Here is a 17784-nt window from a genome sequence, read left to right as displayed (position 1 = left end):
TGCTGTGAGTTTTCCAGGCTGTATGGCCATGTTCCAGAAGCATTCTATCCTGACTATCTCATTCTGAAAAAGGAAGGTTATAGAACTCTTATTGTGATACCAACACCAGTTTTTTTTCTGTTCAACACCTTCATTTTGTACCACGTGCTTTATTAACACCTCCATCTCAGCCTGATTTTTTGTCATCTTAAAATTTTACATAAGCACATTCTCTGGAAACTAATTTGGTTTTAAGTTAAATCTTCACCTGTTAAAAGGTCTAAAATCTGAAATACAGTTGTAAAAGGACAAATGATCATATTGGACCTTGGAATTCCTGTGGATAGTTCTGTCATCTTAAGCCCTTTCTACACTGCACTATATTCCAGAATCTGAAACCAGATTATCTTCTTATCCCAAATTTTCTGGCAGTGTAGATTTATATAATCCAGTTCAAAGAAGATAATCTAGAATCAAATCTTGGTGTATAGGGCAGTGTGCATCCAGCCTTGAAGGAAAATAAATTGGGTAGTAGCTCAGGTTTTTACATATAGCAGGGATATGGTGGATTCTCTATACATATTTCAACAGTTTCATCATTACATCAGGCATGTTCTCAAAATATTTTATGTCTAGTATTGTAGACATTACAACATTGACTGCTGATTGGAACAGATGGAAGGTGGGGTCCAACAACATCTGGAGCACCAAAGGCTCACAATTCTAGCTTTAAATGTAATTTCTTAATCTAATAATACTGCCATCCTATAGATGGGGGAGTAAGGACTTAGGCTACCTGGGTGCTTTTGTTGCCCAACAAGTGCCTTTGTTGCTGCCAATGCTGCTGAGTTTACCACTAAGTGCTTTCTTTAACCCCACTAAACCTCACAAAAACTGGGCCAAATCTTGTACCAGGAGCTTCTGCAATGAGTTGAAGTTCTGAGGCATTCAAAACATCTGCTGGGATAATACTTTTCCTAGTGACAAAGCATTTGAAAGCCAAAGCTATAGAGCTTACTAGGATGCTACAAAATTCACAACCTATTTTCCACAACAAGCTTGTCTGATTTTTAATATCTTCGTCTGGCAACCACTGCTGACATGTTTACATTCTTTTGAGCTTCCTCTTCAAATGTGTAGATTGCCTGTGAAGCAGTGCCTCTGAACCTTCTTCACTAAACATCAACCGTCTCCTACTGTGCCTATTTGATTCATATAACATTAGGTTTGTTTGACTTCACAGAATGAATTTGTGTAGCTGACCTACATTCCTTTAACAGATAAGGCTCCAGCTGTACCTTCAGCAGCAGAACTATTCCATGTTAATCAGTTCTTTATTTAAATAATTTTTTTTTTGCCAGCAGGATATGTCTGCACCATAGGACTCCAGGGCTGGCAAACAGACATACAACTTTTACATAAAATTCCAACAGATCTCTCTCTCTCTCTCTCTCTCTCTCTCTCTCTCTCTCTCACACACACACACACACACACACACACACACACACACACACACACATATAGTGGTATAAAGATGGTACAACCTCTGCAGGCTTTCTCAATTTTCCCTCCCCACTGAATAGGTAACTTTCTGGCAGTCACTGTTGCTGCTCACCATATACTTTTGTCCCAATTTAGGAGAACCAGTCATATTGTGTATCTGCCATTCTGCTACTTCAACTGCTTTTAAAATGTCTGTTTCAATCTCCCATCTCACTTTCTCTCTTTGTCCTCATCTTACTTCAGTTGCTGAAAACGGAGTTCAAAATACAGAGCGTTTCAAAAAGATAGACCCAAATTGAAATGGCTATATCTCTGCAACACAAAATGCCCACAAATGAAACTCATACCTCTTGAAAGTGTGGGACACGGAGTTTCAAATGATTACTGCCAGATGCCTATCCCAGCACACAAACAGTCCCTAGCCTCATCCATTCGCAAGATGGCATCTTCGGAATACAAGATGCAGTTCAGCAAGGCTGAATTCATAATTGTGGTGCAGTGTGCATTTGAATTGTGTTTTGGGAGAGGCATCTGCGAAAATCATTTCCCTATATAATAAATATCCATGCTCTTTTTGCACCTATCTGTTACTACCTTGCTCAGTGTTCACATCCCCTTGCCCTTGCCTGTCCTCACTTTTCTGCTTGCAGAGCAGTGAAATTGTTCTTGGAAGAAATAAGGGAGAAATGACCAGTCATCAGATACACTAACTATTAAGCAATGGTTCAATTTGCTGCTCTAAAGCAAGTTTCTCTGGCCATTAGCATAGTTATGAAATATTTCAGCATTTCAAGGCAATTGAATTACAGTATACCATCTATTAGCCCAGGTGTGCTTAAGCCCTACTCTAAAAGATGGCTCAGCTTTACTACTTTGCACTTCATTGTGGGTTGTAGTGTGACACTCTGTGGTGGAAAAATCTACGCAGAATTTCAAGTAAAACTCTTCAGAAGCAGCACTTGATCAACTGCAGAAAGACAAATGCCTTGGGGTCTGAATCCTTAAGGTCAAATCCTACGATTATTGCAAAAATGCCCACGGGAGGTACACTATTCCTACACCTACATTACTGTGACTAGAGAGATTAAACACAAAAGCTGACCCCTACACTTCTGGTATGTGCAAACATGGACATATATTTTAAACATCTGGCTTCAGTACTGGAAACAGATATATGTGCTACAGGTTGTTGACCTCATAGGAGTGAAATAAATTTAACTGGAAATATAGAGAAAGGCAACATGGTGCAATGACTCTTGGATAGCATTTTGGGAGAGCCTCAGGCCCCATCTACATTACCATATAAAATCCAGATCAGGTTTGAACTGGATTATATAGCACTGTAGACTCGTATAATCCAGTTCAAAGTAGATAATGTGGATTATCTGTTTTAATAATCTGAATGATAAAGCAGTGTAGGTCCAGGCTCTGTGAACCATGAAATTCATTGGATGACCCCATCAATGTGGGAAAAAGAAAGACTTGCATGTTGCCTTGAAGTCACTGGAGTGAAGGCAAGATAAACATTTTTATTAAAAAAATATGCATGCATTTCTACATACCTACAAGCCTCAGAAGAGATGGGAGTACCTAACATTGGGGACCAAGTAGGTTCAGAAGCCATGAAATGCTTCAAATGGTTTCCCAGAAGGGAAGAGATTCAAGAACTTGAGAAGTGGAAATGAAACAGTGACTCCACCGGGCAGTATTTTATTCTCTGAACTAAAACTACATTGTAAAGAAGGTCAAATTAAATGGGACATCAAATACTGACTTACTCAGATGTTATTAGCTTTTCTGTGTGGAAAATCCATGACAATACCAACAGGTTAAAGCAGAAGCTCTTTTTTTCGTGTCAGGAACGACTTGAGAAACTGCAAGTCGCTTCTGTTATGAGAGAATAGCAGCTAGCGGTCTGTAAGGATGTTGCCTAGGGGATGCCCGAATGTTTAATGTTTTACCATCCTTGTGGGAAGTTTCTCGCATGTTCTCGCATGGGGAGCTGGAGCTGACTGAGGGAGCTCACCTGCTCTCCCTGGATTTGAACCGCCGACCTGTCAGTCAGCAGTCCTGCCAGCACAAGGCTTTAACCCACTGCATCACCGTGGGCTCTAAAATGAAGTCACATCATTGACTGGATTAAAATGGTTGATATGATCTAGAACTACAATTGTGCAAATTGCACAAAGGACTGTAACTACAGGCAGTGGATAAGAGTTACAGTTTCTTGTGAGTCAATGAATGGATGGAGGAGTTAGAAGCCTAGCCCTTTTTTGATTGCAAGTTCCTAATACCTGAAGTGTTACATTTCACATAAAAAAAATTTTAAGAATGCAAGTAGCTTCATTTGTAGAAGAGTGTGAAATATATTGGGAGTGCATCGAGTGTGATGACACCATTTAACTCTTCCTCCCTTTGCTTAAAATCTGTTTAAAAATCAGATTCTACATTGCACAACTGTATAAATCCTTAGCCATGTCACAAAGGCGCAAAAGATCCTCTTAGTGAATTCTGAAGATGTTTATCATATTGGACACTTTTAATGCACACTTAACACTTCTGACGCGCTTTGTGCATTTCAACTTATGGCAACCATGAATTTCACAGGATTGTCTTAGGCAAGGAATATTCAGAGGTGGTTTTGCCAGTTGCTTCCTCTAAAATATAGCCCACAGCACCTGATATTCATTAGCCGTCTTCCATCCAAGTACTAGCCTGGGCTGGCCTTCCTTAGCTTTCAAGACATTATCTAGTACATGGTCTAGAAATCTGTTGCTGCCTCCCCTAAATAACCTTAGCCTTGTATTCCAATGCCTCCCCCAAAACAGCAGGCTACAATCTGGTGGTAAATGAAAATTAGACTCATCTGTTACAAGAGATCAGAGTTCCAAGTAATCAACATACACATTTACTTCACACATTTGCATTGCATTCATTTTAAGGAGCTTCAGACAGTTACGACTTGTCATTAGACAAGGAAGATGACAAGAGTGCTGAATCCTAATTCAGAAACAAAAGCAAGCTATAAGTTGGCTTTCGGCAATATTATGCATCAATAATGTAAGTAAACAATGCAGCCAACCATGCTCCCCCAAAACAGGTTTTTTTGTTTTAAAAAAAATGTTTTTGCAGCCATCTGTTTAACACTGCAGCTTTGTCATGCTTCAGTTACATGGTGATCTGCCAAGGGGATAGTTTGGCTTTCCTAGCAATAGACCTACAGTTTGGGCGTTCTGATTTTTATAAACATTTAGAATTATGTAATTTGGAAACAATGCTTGCTTTATTTTAAGAGAGAAGAAATCATGGTGAGCTCCTCTTATTCCCAACTGAAAATGTCATTGTTGGTGACCTGGGTGTAAGGGCACTTGTATACAAGTAGAAATGGCCCCAAAACACATGAAAATGATGCAGTCACATGGAGAACCAATGAAACAGCACCAGTGTCATCCCAACTGAACACTTCAGCACAGCACCATCTCTGACAGTTCAAGGGAACTGGTTCACACCCCTTAGACTGCACACTTCAGCATTTGGCTCCGTTTTGCATAGCTGACACTAAAAGTGCCACTTCAACCATGAATTATAAATCAGACAGTATGGTGTGGTGGTTTATGTGTTGGACTAGGGATCTAGAAGACCCGGGTTTGAATCTTCATTCAGCCACTGGGTGACTGTGGGCAAATCACACTCTCTAAATCCAAAAGAAAGGCAATGGCTTTTTTTTTTGAATAAATCTTGCCAAGAAAACTCCATGACAGCATCTCTATACGTCAGTGTCAACCTGAACAACAGCACTCCAATGACTCCCAAAGAAGGAATAATGGCTCCTAGTGGATAGGTTCAATTTTAAACATAACACCTAGGCCAGTTGTTGGCCCAGAGGAAAAAAACCACACACTTGTTTTACAAGATTTTCTCTTAACACCTGGAGCCTTTTCTTACTCATTACAGGAGACAAGTAAGTGGCTACACTTACACAGGCAGTTTAGAATGCTTTTTCTTAACCTTGTTGGCTTAAGGTAACTCAAGATGCTATGAAAGAAGTTTGAACATGCCTAACTGCATCTGCCTCATAAATAAATATATTTATGAGCAGGAAACAATTATCTAAATTACATTTGATAGTCCCAACTACAGACTTATTGAATCAAAGAAGCTCACTTTGTTTATTTTTTAAATTCTCATTGATTCTGTGAGTGTACTATAATTTGGATTAAGGCTTGGATTTAAAAATCTGGGAGTTGGCACATTCAGAATTTGGGAGGAAATGCTTTTTTAAAAACCAGGTCGAATATTCCTTATTCCTTACAAGTTGCATATTCCTTGGCTTTTCCAGGTTTTGGAAGATTTGTATTTGCATATGTGTACATAACAAAATATCTTGGAAATGAGACCAAAGTCTAAACTTTCAGCTATAGGTATATACTGTTTACCCATAGCTGAAAGTAATTTATGCACAACATTTTAAATAATTTTGTGTGTGAAACAAAAGTTTGTGTACACTGAACTATCAGAAAGTAAAGGTGTCTTAGCCACCCAATTGGACAATTTTGGGTTTAGGAGTATTTTAGAATTCTGGATGAGTGATGTTTAATCTGTGCAACTTTAAAAAAACTTTTGGATTATTACTCCCAGAATCCCTTTGTGACCATGCTGGCTGGAGGATTCTGGGAGTTCTAATTCCAAAAATGACATTTTAAAGTACACATATCTTACTGCAATATATGGAACCAACCTAACTAAGTTTTAAAGTATATAAAGCCATCCAGGTGGAGTTATGCAGACTAATACCAGAGCTGCCTCCAGATGATGTAACTATTTGCAAATAAATAGCACAAAAATATGCTAGCATTTTAACCCTCTTGAATCCAGATGCCCACACCCTGCACTAGTTGTTGTCAATCCATCCAAGATATTATAAAAATCAACATGTTAAGAACACCAATGCTCATTACACATTTTGACATTTGGGATACAACAGACAAATTCATACAAATGCAATATAAAATAGAAATAAACCTGATATGGCAAGCCTTACACAATAATCATATGATGCTAATTTAAACCAGATCAGAGCATTAGTTTACCACAGCACTGCCCATTCCAACTGGTGTAATCTCTCCATGGCCTCAGGTAGATACCTCCTGCAGCCTTACTACTCATGTTCTTTTTAAAGTGAAAGTCCCCAAAGATGAATCAAAACCTTTCTACATATTATGGTCTCCCCCATAGTTAAATAACAAAACACAGAGAGAGTTCAATGGCAAAGCACATGTTCTGCATGCAAAAAGACCTACGTTCAACACCTGTGGTCTCAAAGTAGGCTGGCTTCAACTCTGAATTGGTCCCTGTGAAGCTGTCCTTACGGAAGCTCAACATGATAAAGTCTGAAAGTCCCAAAGTTACAGAAAACAGTTCCCAAATAGGTTAATACTGCTAAACTAGGTTTATATAAAACTCTTGGAGGTTTCCCTGAAGATTTTTATGGACATTTGCTCAATGAAACCAAAAACATAACTGTACAATAAGGCTCAAGCAAATTCCTAAGACTGGTTACCAGTATTGAATAAACTGCATGTACTCCACAAAGAACATTCATTTTAGCCTGAAGTGTCAGAAGATTCATCTTTATCTATTTGTTAATTAAAACTGTTTTTCTCTTCTGGATTATCTGCAGATGCTTTCTGTGATCCAAGAACCATCAAAAAGAAAGACATCTGGATATGATATTCAGCTGACTCTGCAATGCCCACTAATTGCTTCTTTTCTGCCTCCACCTTGGAAGGGAAGCAAAATAACTCCCTTCACTAACTGAGAGAAGACAAACATTCTGAATGTGCACTCATTATTAACATTTCTCCTCACTATACAAAGATCTCTTAAATACACAACACATGGCACCAAATGCTACCAACAAACAATAATTCTTTTGCTTCAGGGTTCCATAGACTCAGAAAGTATGAATGCTTCAAAGGCCCCTTCTACACTTCCATAAAAATCCAGATTATCTGCTTTGATGATCTGGGTTATATGGCAGTGTATAAGGGGCATCAAAAATAACCCATACATTATATAGAGGAGGTGGGGAAAGGAATAATTTTGGCATTAATACAAATCATGGCTTGCATATAATTCCCTCTGTAAAGTATACTTACAATGATGTAATACCTCATTAACTTGGGCCCCTTCCACACAACTGAATACAATCCCACATTTTCTGCTTTGAACTGGAATATATGGCAGTGTGGACTCAGATAACCCAGTTCAAAGCAGATATTGTGGGATTTTCTGCCTTGATATTCTGAGTTACATGACTGTATGAAAGGGTCCTCAGATGAGCATTTTTTGTAAAATGCAATTGTACCGACAGAAGCATAGCATCACAGAACCATACAGTTAGAAGACACAAGGACCATCCAGTCCAACCTATCCTGCCATGCAAGAACACACAATCAAAGCACTACTGACAGATGGTCATCCAGCCTCTGCTTAATAACCTCCAGAAAAGGAAACTCGAGGCAGCATATTCCCCTGCCAAACAGCTCTTACCGTCAACAAGTTCTTCCTAATGTTTAGGTAGAATAGCTTTTCCTGCAATTTGATTCCATTGCTCCATGTCCTAGTCTCCACAGCAGCAGAAAAAAAAGCTTGCCCCCTTCTTAATAGGTCATCCCTTCCAACATGTAAGCATGGCTATTGTGTCTCCTCTCATCCTTCTCTTTTCCAGGCTAAACATATCCAACTCTCTAAGCTGCTCCTAATAGGAGTCAGCTTCTAAATCTTTGATCATTTTGATCACCCTTCTCTGGACACGTTCCAGCTTGTCAATACCTTTCATGAACTGTGATGCCCAGAACTGGACACTGTCTTCTTCCATGTGAGGTATCTGATCATAGCAGAACAAAGTGGGATTATGATTTCCCTCCATCTCAACACTATACTCCTATTGATGCGGCCTAGAATTGCATTAGCTTTTCTAGCTGCCACATTATAGAGTCGATCATGTTCAACTTATGGTCTGCCAAAACCCCTAGATCCCATTCATACGGACTGTTTTCAAATCATGTGTGAACTGAACAGTAGGTATTTGGTCTGATCCCACAGGGCATGTTTTTGTGATCTTACTGAGCTTCATTACTCTTTGCCCTCTCTTTCTTTAGTTAAAGACAACTGTTTCTCATTTTGAAGAGAACCACATATGTTTTTAAATATCTCTGATGGATTAAAATATGAGGCTCCAAAAGTGTGCTTAAAAGGAACAATTGCAATGACATTTTGCTCTAATTTACCCCAGCTTTCCTTTCATCGTTGTCCAGAAAGCCTGTTTTACTTGCAGATCACAAACCAGTGTTTAGGTTTATGAAAAGATATGGATTATTATTACCATATTACTTGCACATACCAATTTCAGTACTACCAACAATAAAATGTATGTTAAAAATACCCTGAAATTTTAAGACATAACCCATTTTTAGAGATATTTACATGGAGAATTGAAGAAATATAGTATTATTATATTTACTTATACAGTAGAGTCTCACTTATCCAACATAAACAGGCCGGCAGAATGTTGGATAAGCAAATATGTTGGATAATAAGGAGGGATTAAGGAAAAGCCTATTAAACATCAAATTAGGTTATGATTTTACAAATTAAGCACCAAAACATCATGTTATACAACAAATTTGACAAAAAAATAGTTCAATACGCAGTAATGCTATGTAGTAATTACTGTATTTACGAATTTAGCACCAAAATATCACGATATATTGAAAAAATTGACTACAAAAATGCGTTGGATAATCCAGAACGTTGGATAAGCGAGTGTTGGATAAGTGAAACTCTACCGTACTATGCTTTCATCCCTTAATTGAGACACAAAGCAGCTGTGAACAAAGGGAAGGATCCCACCCATAGACAGAACGATACTATCTTATTAATCACTAGCTGTGCCCGGCCACGCGTTGCTGTGGCAAAGTATGGTGGTATGGGAAATAAAGTATTGAGGAATTGGTGGTAGTTAAGGTCAAGGGTAAAGGTTTTCCCCTGACATTAAGTCCAGTCGTGTCTGACTCTGGGGGTTGGTGCTCATCTCCATTTCTAAGCCGAAGAGCCGGCGTTGTCCGTAGACTCCTCCAAGGTCATGGAGCGGCGTTACCTTCCCGCCGGAGCAGTACCTATTGATCTACTCACATTGGCATGTTTTCGAACTTCTGGGTTGGCAGAAGCTGGGGCTAACAGTGGGGGCTCTCTCCGCTCCCCCAATTAAAACCTGTGGCCTTTCGGTCCAGAAGTTCAGCAGCTCAGCGCTTTAACACGCTGCGCCATCAGGGGATATTATTTCCTAAAGGTTGTGAATATACAATATTTCTGATTGGTTTTTTTTGTTTGTTGGAGGCAAGTATGAATGCTGCAATTAGGAAAAATGATTAGGATGTAATGGCCTTGCAGCTTTAAAGCCTGGCTGTTTCCTCCCTGAGTGAATTTTTTGTTGGGAGGTGTTAGCTGGCCCTGATTGTTTCCTGTCTGGAATTCCCTTGTTTTCAGACTGGTGTTGTTTGCGATATTTTATGTGCTTCTACTGTCTGTGGTCCTGAGAAAACAGAGGATTTTCCAGACTTTGATGATGGGAATACTTTGTTGGGAGGTGTTAGCTGGCCCTGATTGTTTCCTGTCTGGAATTCCCTTGTTTTCAGAGTGGTGTTGTTTGCGATATTTTATGTGCTTCTACTGTCTGTGGCCCTGAGAAAACAGGATTTGCCAGACTTTGATGATGGGAATACTTTGATGGGAGGTGTTAGCTGGCCCTGATTGTTTCCTGTGTGGAATTCCCGTTTATTTACTGTCCTGGTTTTAGAGATTATATTGTTCTGCATGATTCTATCCCAGTAATTATTTCATATTAAAGAAGAATCTCACTTATCCAACATTCGCTTATACAATGTTCTGGATTATCCAACGCAGTCTGCCTTTTCATAATCAATGTTTTTGTAGTCAGTGTTTTAAATTCATTGTGATATTTTAGTGGTAAATTTGTAAATACAGTACAGTAGAGTCTCACTTATCCAACATAAATGGGCCGGCAGAACGTTGGATAAGCGAATATGTTGGATAATGAGGAATTAAGGATAACCCTATTAAACATCAAATTAAGTTATGATTTTACAAATTAAGCACCAAAACATCATGTTAGACAACAAATTTGTCAGAAAAAGTAGTTCAGTACACAGTAATGCTATATAGTAATTACTGTATTTATGAATTTAGCACCAAAATATCACGATATATTGAAAGCATTGACTACAAAAATGCGTTGGATAATCCAGAACGTTGGATAAGCGAGTGTTGGATAAGTCAGACTCTACTGTAAATACTACATAGCATTACTGCGCATGGAACTACTTTTTCTGTCAAATTTGTTGTATAATATGATGTTTTGGTGCTTAATTTGTATAACGATTACCTAATTTGATGTTTAATTGGCTTTTCCTGAATCCCTTCTTATTATCCAACATATTCACTTATCCTGCCGGCCTGTTTACGTTGGATAAGTGAGACTCTACTGTATATTTCTAATCTTATATTATCTGCTCAGAACTGGATTATATGAGGCTCCTTCTTCACAGCTGTATAAAATGCCCACTGAAGTGGATTATATGGTAGTGCGGAGTCAAGATAATCCAGTGCAAAGCAGATAATATAAGATTATAAATGGGTTATATAGCTGTGTGGAAGGGCCTTGAGTCTACACTGCCATATAATCCAGTGCAAATTAGATAATCTGTGGAAGAAGTCTAAGTGAGGCCTAAATCGGCCTGTCCCCTAACTGAAACCTGGCTGTCCCTTGGTTGCTAGGCAACCAAGTGGGCAGAGATTAGCCCTCTAAACTGGCAGCAATTGGATAAAAAAATTATTGATCTCCCTCTAATTAGGACTTTATTTTTCTTTTCTTTTTGTTGTATCAACCTTGAGGCGTGGATGATGGGTTGTGTTGTCAAATTTTGAGGTTGGGGGGCCTGTACTTTTGTTGTTTTGTGAATCGCCGTGATGCCATCACTCTTTTATATATATAGATTGCAACACCAGAATCTCTGGGCTTTTGGTTAAATATCTAGGCAGAATGCTGCCAATGCAATTCCTTATAGTTTCACAGATGAAAAGATCTAGAGAGAAAAATTTGGAAAAAAAAAACACTGGCCTTACTGGCCATGAGATTTTGAGAGCTGTAAATTTGCCCCTAAATTCTTCAAAGCTCTGGTAGAGAGTTGTATTTTTAATGAAAATTACAAATCACCACCAGCCTGTCCATGAGATGGTGAGCCGAGTAAAATACCTGGAATAATCCCTTCCAGGCAATTATGGAAAATAGAGATGAGTAAATAAAGGCAAAATATTAATAAAAGTTCACATAGTTGTTTTGCTTTCTTTGTTTTCTGCACAGTGTTGATAGAGTGCATTCATCACTGATATTTGTCCTCACAGAATCAGTTCACCTTCTCTTGCCCTTCATGGACTGTGCTTTAATGCACACATCACATGATCTGGCAAGTCCGTGTGCCCAGCATCCCAATTCATCCCCTGGTATCAGCGCCCTGTGGCAGTCATATTAAGGGAAATAGAGACGTGGGGTGGGGGAGCTGCAAAAAACAACTTCTATTGGCTCTTCTATAAATAGAAGTGGCAAGCTAAAATAAGCAAAGGAGATACAAGTATAGTAAATGACATGACATAAGAAGTTGAGCCAACACTAACCTAAGTGTGTAGCTCCCACAAAAATGTACATTAGGTATATCTCCAACACATACAAATACCCCCTCATTAGTGAAAAAAATCTTCATATGCTATTCACAGTATAGCTCTTTAACTGCTTTTGGGATTCATGTTTACACTGCAGCTACATGGCTTCTTAGCATATAGCATGTGACACAATTATGAAACCCAAGGTTGATGCAGGGCAGCAAAGCACCACATTCCAGTCTATAAAAAAAGATGACTGACTAGAAACATTTTTAACCATGGCTTCTGCATAACAAAAGAAAAGATTGATTTAGGATATTAGGAGCAAAGACATAAATATTTATTACTACTAGTATTCTTTCGCGTAGGGCCCTTCCAGACAGGCCCTATATCCCAGGATCTGATCCCAGATTTTCAGCTTTAAACTGGATTATGAGTCCCCACTGCCAGATAATCTGGGATAAACAAAAAATCTGGGATCAGATCATGGGATATAGGGCCTGTCTGGAAGGGCCCTTGAGGTTCTTTCACACAGCCAAAAAACCCAGAATATCAAGGCAGAAAATCCTGCAATATCTGCTTTGAACTGGGTTATCTGAGTCCACACTGCCATATAGTCCAGTTTAAAGCAGATATTGTGGGATTTTCTGCCATGATATTCTGGGTTACATGACTGTGTAGAAGGGCCCCCAGATAACCCAGTTCAAAGCAGATATTGTGGATTATCTGCCTTGATATCCTGGGTTATATGGCTTTGTGGAAGAGCCCTAAAATAATCCACTTCAAATCAAATAATGTTGATTTCCTGCTCTGATAACCTAGATTACCAACAGCCCTTCCACACAGCCCTATATCCCAGAATATCAAGGCAGAAAATCCCACATTATCAGAGTGTGGACTCAGACAACCCAATTTGAAGCAGATATTGTTGGATTTTCGGCCTTAATATTCTGGGATATAAAGCTGTGTGAAAGGGCTCCTAATAGTGTAGAAGGGGCCTGATGGCCCTTTCATACACTCATATAACCCAGAATATCAAGGCAGAATAACCTACAATATCTGTTTTGAACTGGGTTATCTGAGTCCACACTGCCATATATCCCAGTTCAAAGCAGATAATGTGGGGTTTTATTCAGCTGTGTGGAAGGGGCCTCAGTCCCTAGGAACTGTGCCTGGATCAAATTATGATTGTTGCTCTCCCACTAATGTAGAGCATTAGGTTTCCAAATCTGTAGAATTATACATTCAAGAAAGCCATGACTGAGATATATTATGTTGTCTGGAAAACAGCCAAATCCCTCCCACATTAATTGTAGGCTGCATGTTTAAGGCTTAATCTACACTGTCCTATATCCCAGGACCTGGGTCATCAAAGCTTGTAAGAAAGTGTCTTTCATAAGTTTCCACCAAGCTTTCTGTAATGTTAGACAAGGATTTTTGTTTAGTTTATCATACTAAGGCCGCTTCTACACTGCCATACATCCCAGGATCTGATCCCAGAATATCTACTCTGAATATCAAGGCAGAATATCAAGGCAGATAATCCACAATATCTGCTTTGAACTGGATTATCTGAGGGCCCTTCCACACAGTCATGTAACCCAGAATATCAAGGCAGTGTAGACTCTAATATGAGTCTTCACTGCAAAATAATCTGGGATAAGAGGATAATCTGGGATATAGGCCAATATAGATCCAGCCTAATAAGTGTCTGCACCCTTTGAATTGGGTTCTATCATCTTAGGGCTCTTCCATACACCCGTATAACCCAGACCATCAAGGCAGATAACCCACAATATCTGCTTTGAACTGGGTTATCTGAGTCCACACTGCCATATAATTCAATGTGGATTTTATACACCCGTGTGGAAGTAGCCTCAATGACATGAAATAAAATTGAAATGAAGGTCACATGAATGTTGGAAAGAACTGGCCTTTCAAAACAACCTCCAGTATCATTATTGAATGCTAGCTGTATTGACAAAATGCCAGATAGTTATTTGTCATATTTCCTGAATGCAAAATTTGAAACTGAATCTCAAGCACAGATTATTTGCTATTAATGTCCCCAAGGCCTTATTTCCAAATGCTCCGGCCCTCCTCACAGCTAGGGTGCTCATATCCTGTTATAGAATCATAGGATCCTACAGCACTCCTTCCCTGGAAGACTCAATTTCTCTAGGGCATGCTTCATTTCCCACTGAGAGAAATGCATTATAGGTGAGAATTATCACAGAAGTGCAGCCTCCTTGAAGGTTATGTTCTCCAGGTGGTTTAGACTGGTGTATAGCAAGCTTGCTTACTTACATGAAGGTCCTGCAATCCCCCTGCCCATGTGCCAAGTATCAATATCACATATAACCACCGACTGCAACTGTTTTTCTTTGCTGGAAATACTCCTGAGGCTTACAGTCAATGGTGTGCGGACAGATCTCAGTCCATGGACCATCACTTCAGTCAATGGACCCCAACCTTTGGTCCTCTGGGTGTTTTGGACTTCAATTCCCTGAAATTCTAGCCAGCTTACCAGGTGTTAGGAATTGTGGGAACTAAAGTCCAAAACACCTGGAGGATCAAGGGTTGGGAAGCACTGCTTTAAGTAGTCTTGGTTTGGATTACAACTCCCATTGACTATACTGCCAGAGAGAAGTTGCGTATGGGAAATGATAGTAGGATGTAGTCATAGATCCTGCAAACCTTGAGGTGGCCATCCTCCCATAACTCTGAGAGACAGTGGAAATGTGGATTTACAGCTCCCAGACTTACAGATTTGATATCCCTATCATATGAATCTAAATTGGAGTCAATTGGGTCATGCTGAAGGACTTCACTGTAAAAATAACCAGATTAATAAACTAAGCTCTAATTCAGCTGCAAACAATGTGACCTACTTAACATGAAAACACTGATTCTTCCTCTACCAAACACAGAAGCCTCCGTTGTTGTTTTCTGTCTTTCAATTGCTTTCATGTATCTTGTTTAGAAAACTGTTTTGAAGTTATTTAACAAGCTGAAGAGATTTTTAAAAAAACCCTGATATTTGCTGTTCAGTTTTGAAAACCTACAAAGTATACGGTGAGTCAATGGTACTGAAGGTTTCATCCTATCTAAATGCTCCATATGAAAGCCCAGTGGTAAAAGGAAAAGTAGCGGACAACAGATGGGAGAAATTGAGCACTTTCTTCCTTGTGCTTTTAACATCTGTTTACATCACAGTTCTTTTTCACGTTACATTTCTATCAAAACGCTCAGAAAAAAATGGCAGGAGCGGGGTTTAAGAGTAACTGTGACCCGCATAAGTGGCAGGAATCAGCGGAAGAGGAACAGCCTCCAGGGAGGGAGCTGGAGAGGAAATAACTTGAAAGGTAGGTTGACAGAGATGAAATCTTCTCAAGAATAAGAGAAGTGAGAGTTTCCTCTCTCAATTTATGTGGAAGGACAAGAACTGGTCACCCACTCATAGAGCAAGGAAAAATAATTTCCCCACTAGAAAACCTAATTTATATTTTGCAAACAACTGGCTACAAGTCACATAATGTTGCCCAGAAATAATTATAACAAGAGTAGCCCTTTGGAGTGCTATAATTTACATCCTGACAGGAAAGCTTCTGTCTTTTCAGGCACTAATGATAGGGCTCCTTTGTTTATACACAAGGGTTTTCCATGAAATATGTAGTAAGAGAGAAAAGGGCTCTTTAGCAGCCAGCCACGTTCTGTGTATATGCCTTCAAGTTGTCTGCAGATATAAGTTCATAGGCTTTTATTAGACAAAGAATCCTCAGAGACAGTTTTGCCATTTTCTTCCTCTGAATATAGCCTAGATTACCTGTTATTCATTGGCAGTCTCCATTCAAGTACTAATAAAGGCTGATCCTGCTTAGCTTCCAATATCAGATGGGATTTGATGCCTTGAGGCCAGGGTATGCAGGGCCAGTCGCATTTTGCTTCATTAAATTCTATGCTGCTTAAAATGTGCTTTGCTTTGTCCCTTCCATAGCTGCAATGAAATTAATTTTCAGCATCTCTTCTGGTCATTACCCTGAATATTTATTCACTAACGTGAAATTCCCAGTAGTGGCCTATTTTGTTTTATAGACTGTTTCTAGCAGAGCAGCTGAAATGATTCACTGCAGTGATGAGACATCCATTACAGATGGGCATCTCCCTTGCCCTGATACTGTGATAAAATATGAGAGTTCCAATAATAACATCTCTATATAGGAACTTCCTGTCTCTCAGCAGCAACATCCTATAAGAAAGATATATCAGACTGGAAAGTCACAAAATACTGCTTCATGTGGATTATGCAACCTGTATATTGTTGTTTTGTGCCATTGAGTCATTTCCAATGTTTCTTCTCAATATGTATGTGCCTTCAAGTCACCCATCAACTCATAGTGACTTCATGAATTTCTTAGGGTATTCTTAGAGGAAGGAATGCACAGAGGTGGTTTTTCCAATTCCTTCATTTTAAATATAGTCTAGTATTCATAGACAAGTCTGGAATAAGCCAGGAAACAAACTGCAGCCACAAGAGTATATCCCATGCAGGGCTCAAAACTGGGGTGGGAAATGCAAGTGCTGATGCATCTTTAAAAATGCTGAAGCACAGTTTGGCTGGAAAATAAATAAATACTCCCCCTGAAGGGAACCCATGTCATTCCCACAGGAACTCTCACTTTCTATCCTTTTATTCTCAATTCCTGTGCTCTGCCTTCATCCAGCGCAGATCCTGAACGGACATGGCATTGTGCATCACTGCATCTCAGTGAACTGGTTAAGAAAAAAATTCCAGGGTTTGGTTCAGATCAGTGGACACTTTGTCCACTATCCCAACCTCAAACTGGCTTTTCACATGTTTCTGTAGGTGCTGCACACCGCTCCCAGCTTATCTGAATCCACCTCCAAACTGCATAATAGTGCCAATATATTGTTAGAGTGTCTGTGGGGAAAATGAATTGCCATTTAGTTGATAGGAAGTTGTTTGTTTTCTGGGGACTTTGGGATGGTAGAAGAGCACTGATCTTTCTGTTCATTTTCCATTTACAACTGGAAAAACCCCAATGAGGGCCCTTTCCCCCAGATTTTTTTTTTTTTGTAGTTCATGTGGTGTTCTTCCTCACTGCAGCTGAGAGAGCAAACACAGAGATAAAACTCTGCCGCTGAAGTTTATGCAACATTGCAACATGAATAGGGAATTCACATTGAGAATTATTTGTAAAGATAGTATACCTTGAGAATCCTACTGTAAAAGAAGGAAAACCCACTTATTTGACAAATAAAAAATAACCAAGTATAATCTAACAGAGCACCATCTAGGGAAATATGACAAAAGAGCACATCAAGGTTTGGCATTGTTGGGCACTTGCTGAGGCCCAAACCTCTTTACCAGGCCCACAGCCAAATGCTGGAGTCTGCTGCTTCTTGTTGTCTTTGTTCTTGATGTCTATTTAATTATCTTATGCAAGTGAGGAGAAGAGAGTGCCATTCATGATAGAGAGGGCACTGAAGGGATGCCTTCAAAAAGATGTAACAGAAGTTATAACAAAAAATAGGATATCT

The 17784-nt window shown here is 39.3% G+C and overlaps 1 protein-coding gene across 3 annotated transcripts in view; it reads right to left on the bottom strand.

The window, feature by feature from the left end:
- Positions 1–17784, bottom strand: part of gfod1 (Gfo/Idh/MocA-like oxidoreductase domain containing 1) — a 62898-nt gene that overhangs the window by 5711 nt on the left and 39403 nt on the right. Inside the window, exon 1 of one of the 3 annotated variants that reach the window (XM_008108831.3) lies at positions 6573–8810. The exons of 1 other annotated variant lie outside the window; for it this stretch is intronic. In XM_008108831.3, coding sequence (XP_008107038.1) covers positions 6573–6648 — 76 coding nt within the window. In that variant the 5' untranslated portion in view covers positions 6649–8810. Of the gene's footprint in view, positions 1–6523; positions 8811–17784 lie in introns of those variants that run through there. One more of the 3 variants, XM_008108832.3, reaches the window with a different exon arrangement.

This window comes from Anolis carolinensis, chromosome 4, assembly GCF_035594765.1.
Source record: "Anolis carolinensis isolate JA03-04 chromosome 4, rAnoCar3.1.pri, whole genome shotgun sequence".
NCBI lineage: Eukaryota > Metazoa > Chordata > Lepidosauria > Squamata > Dactyloidae > Anolis > Anolis carolinensis.
Note: the sequence above shows the minus strand (reverse complement) of the source record. Positions and strands in the feature narration are given on the sequence as shown.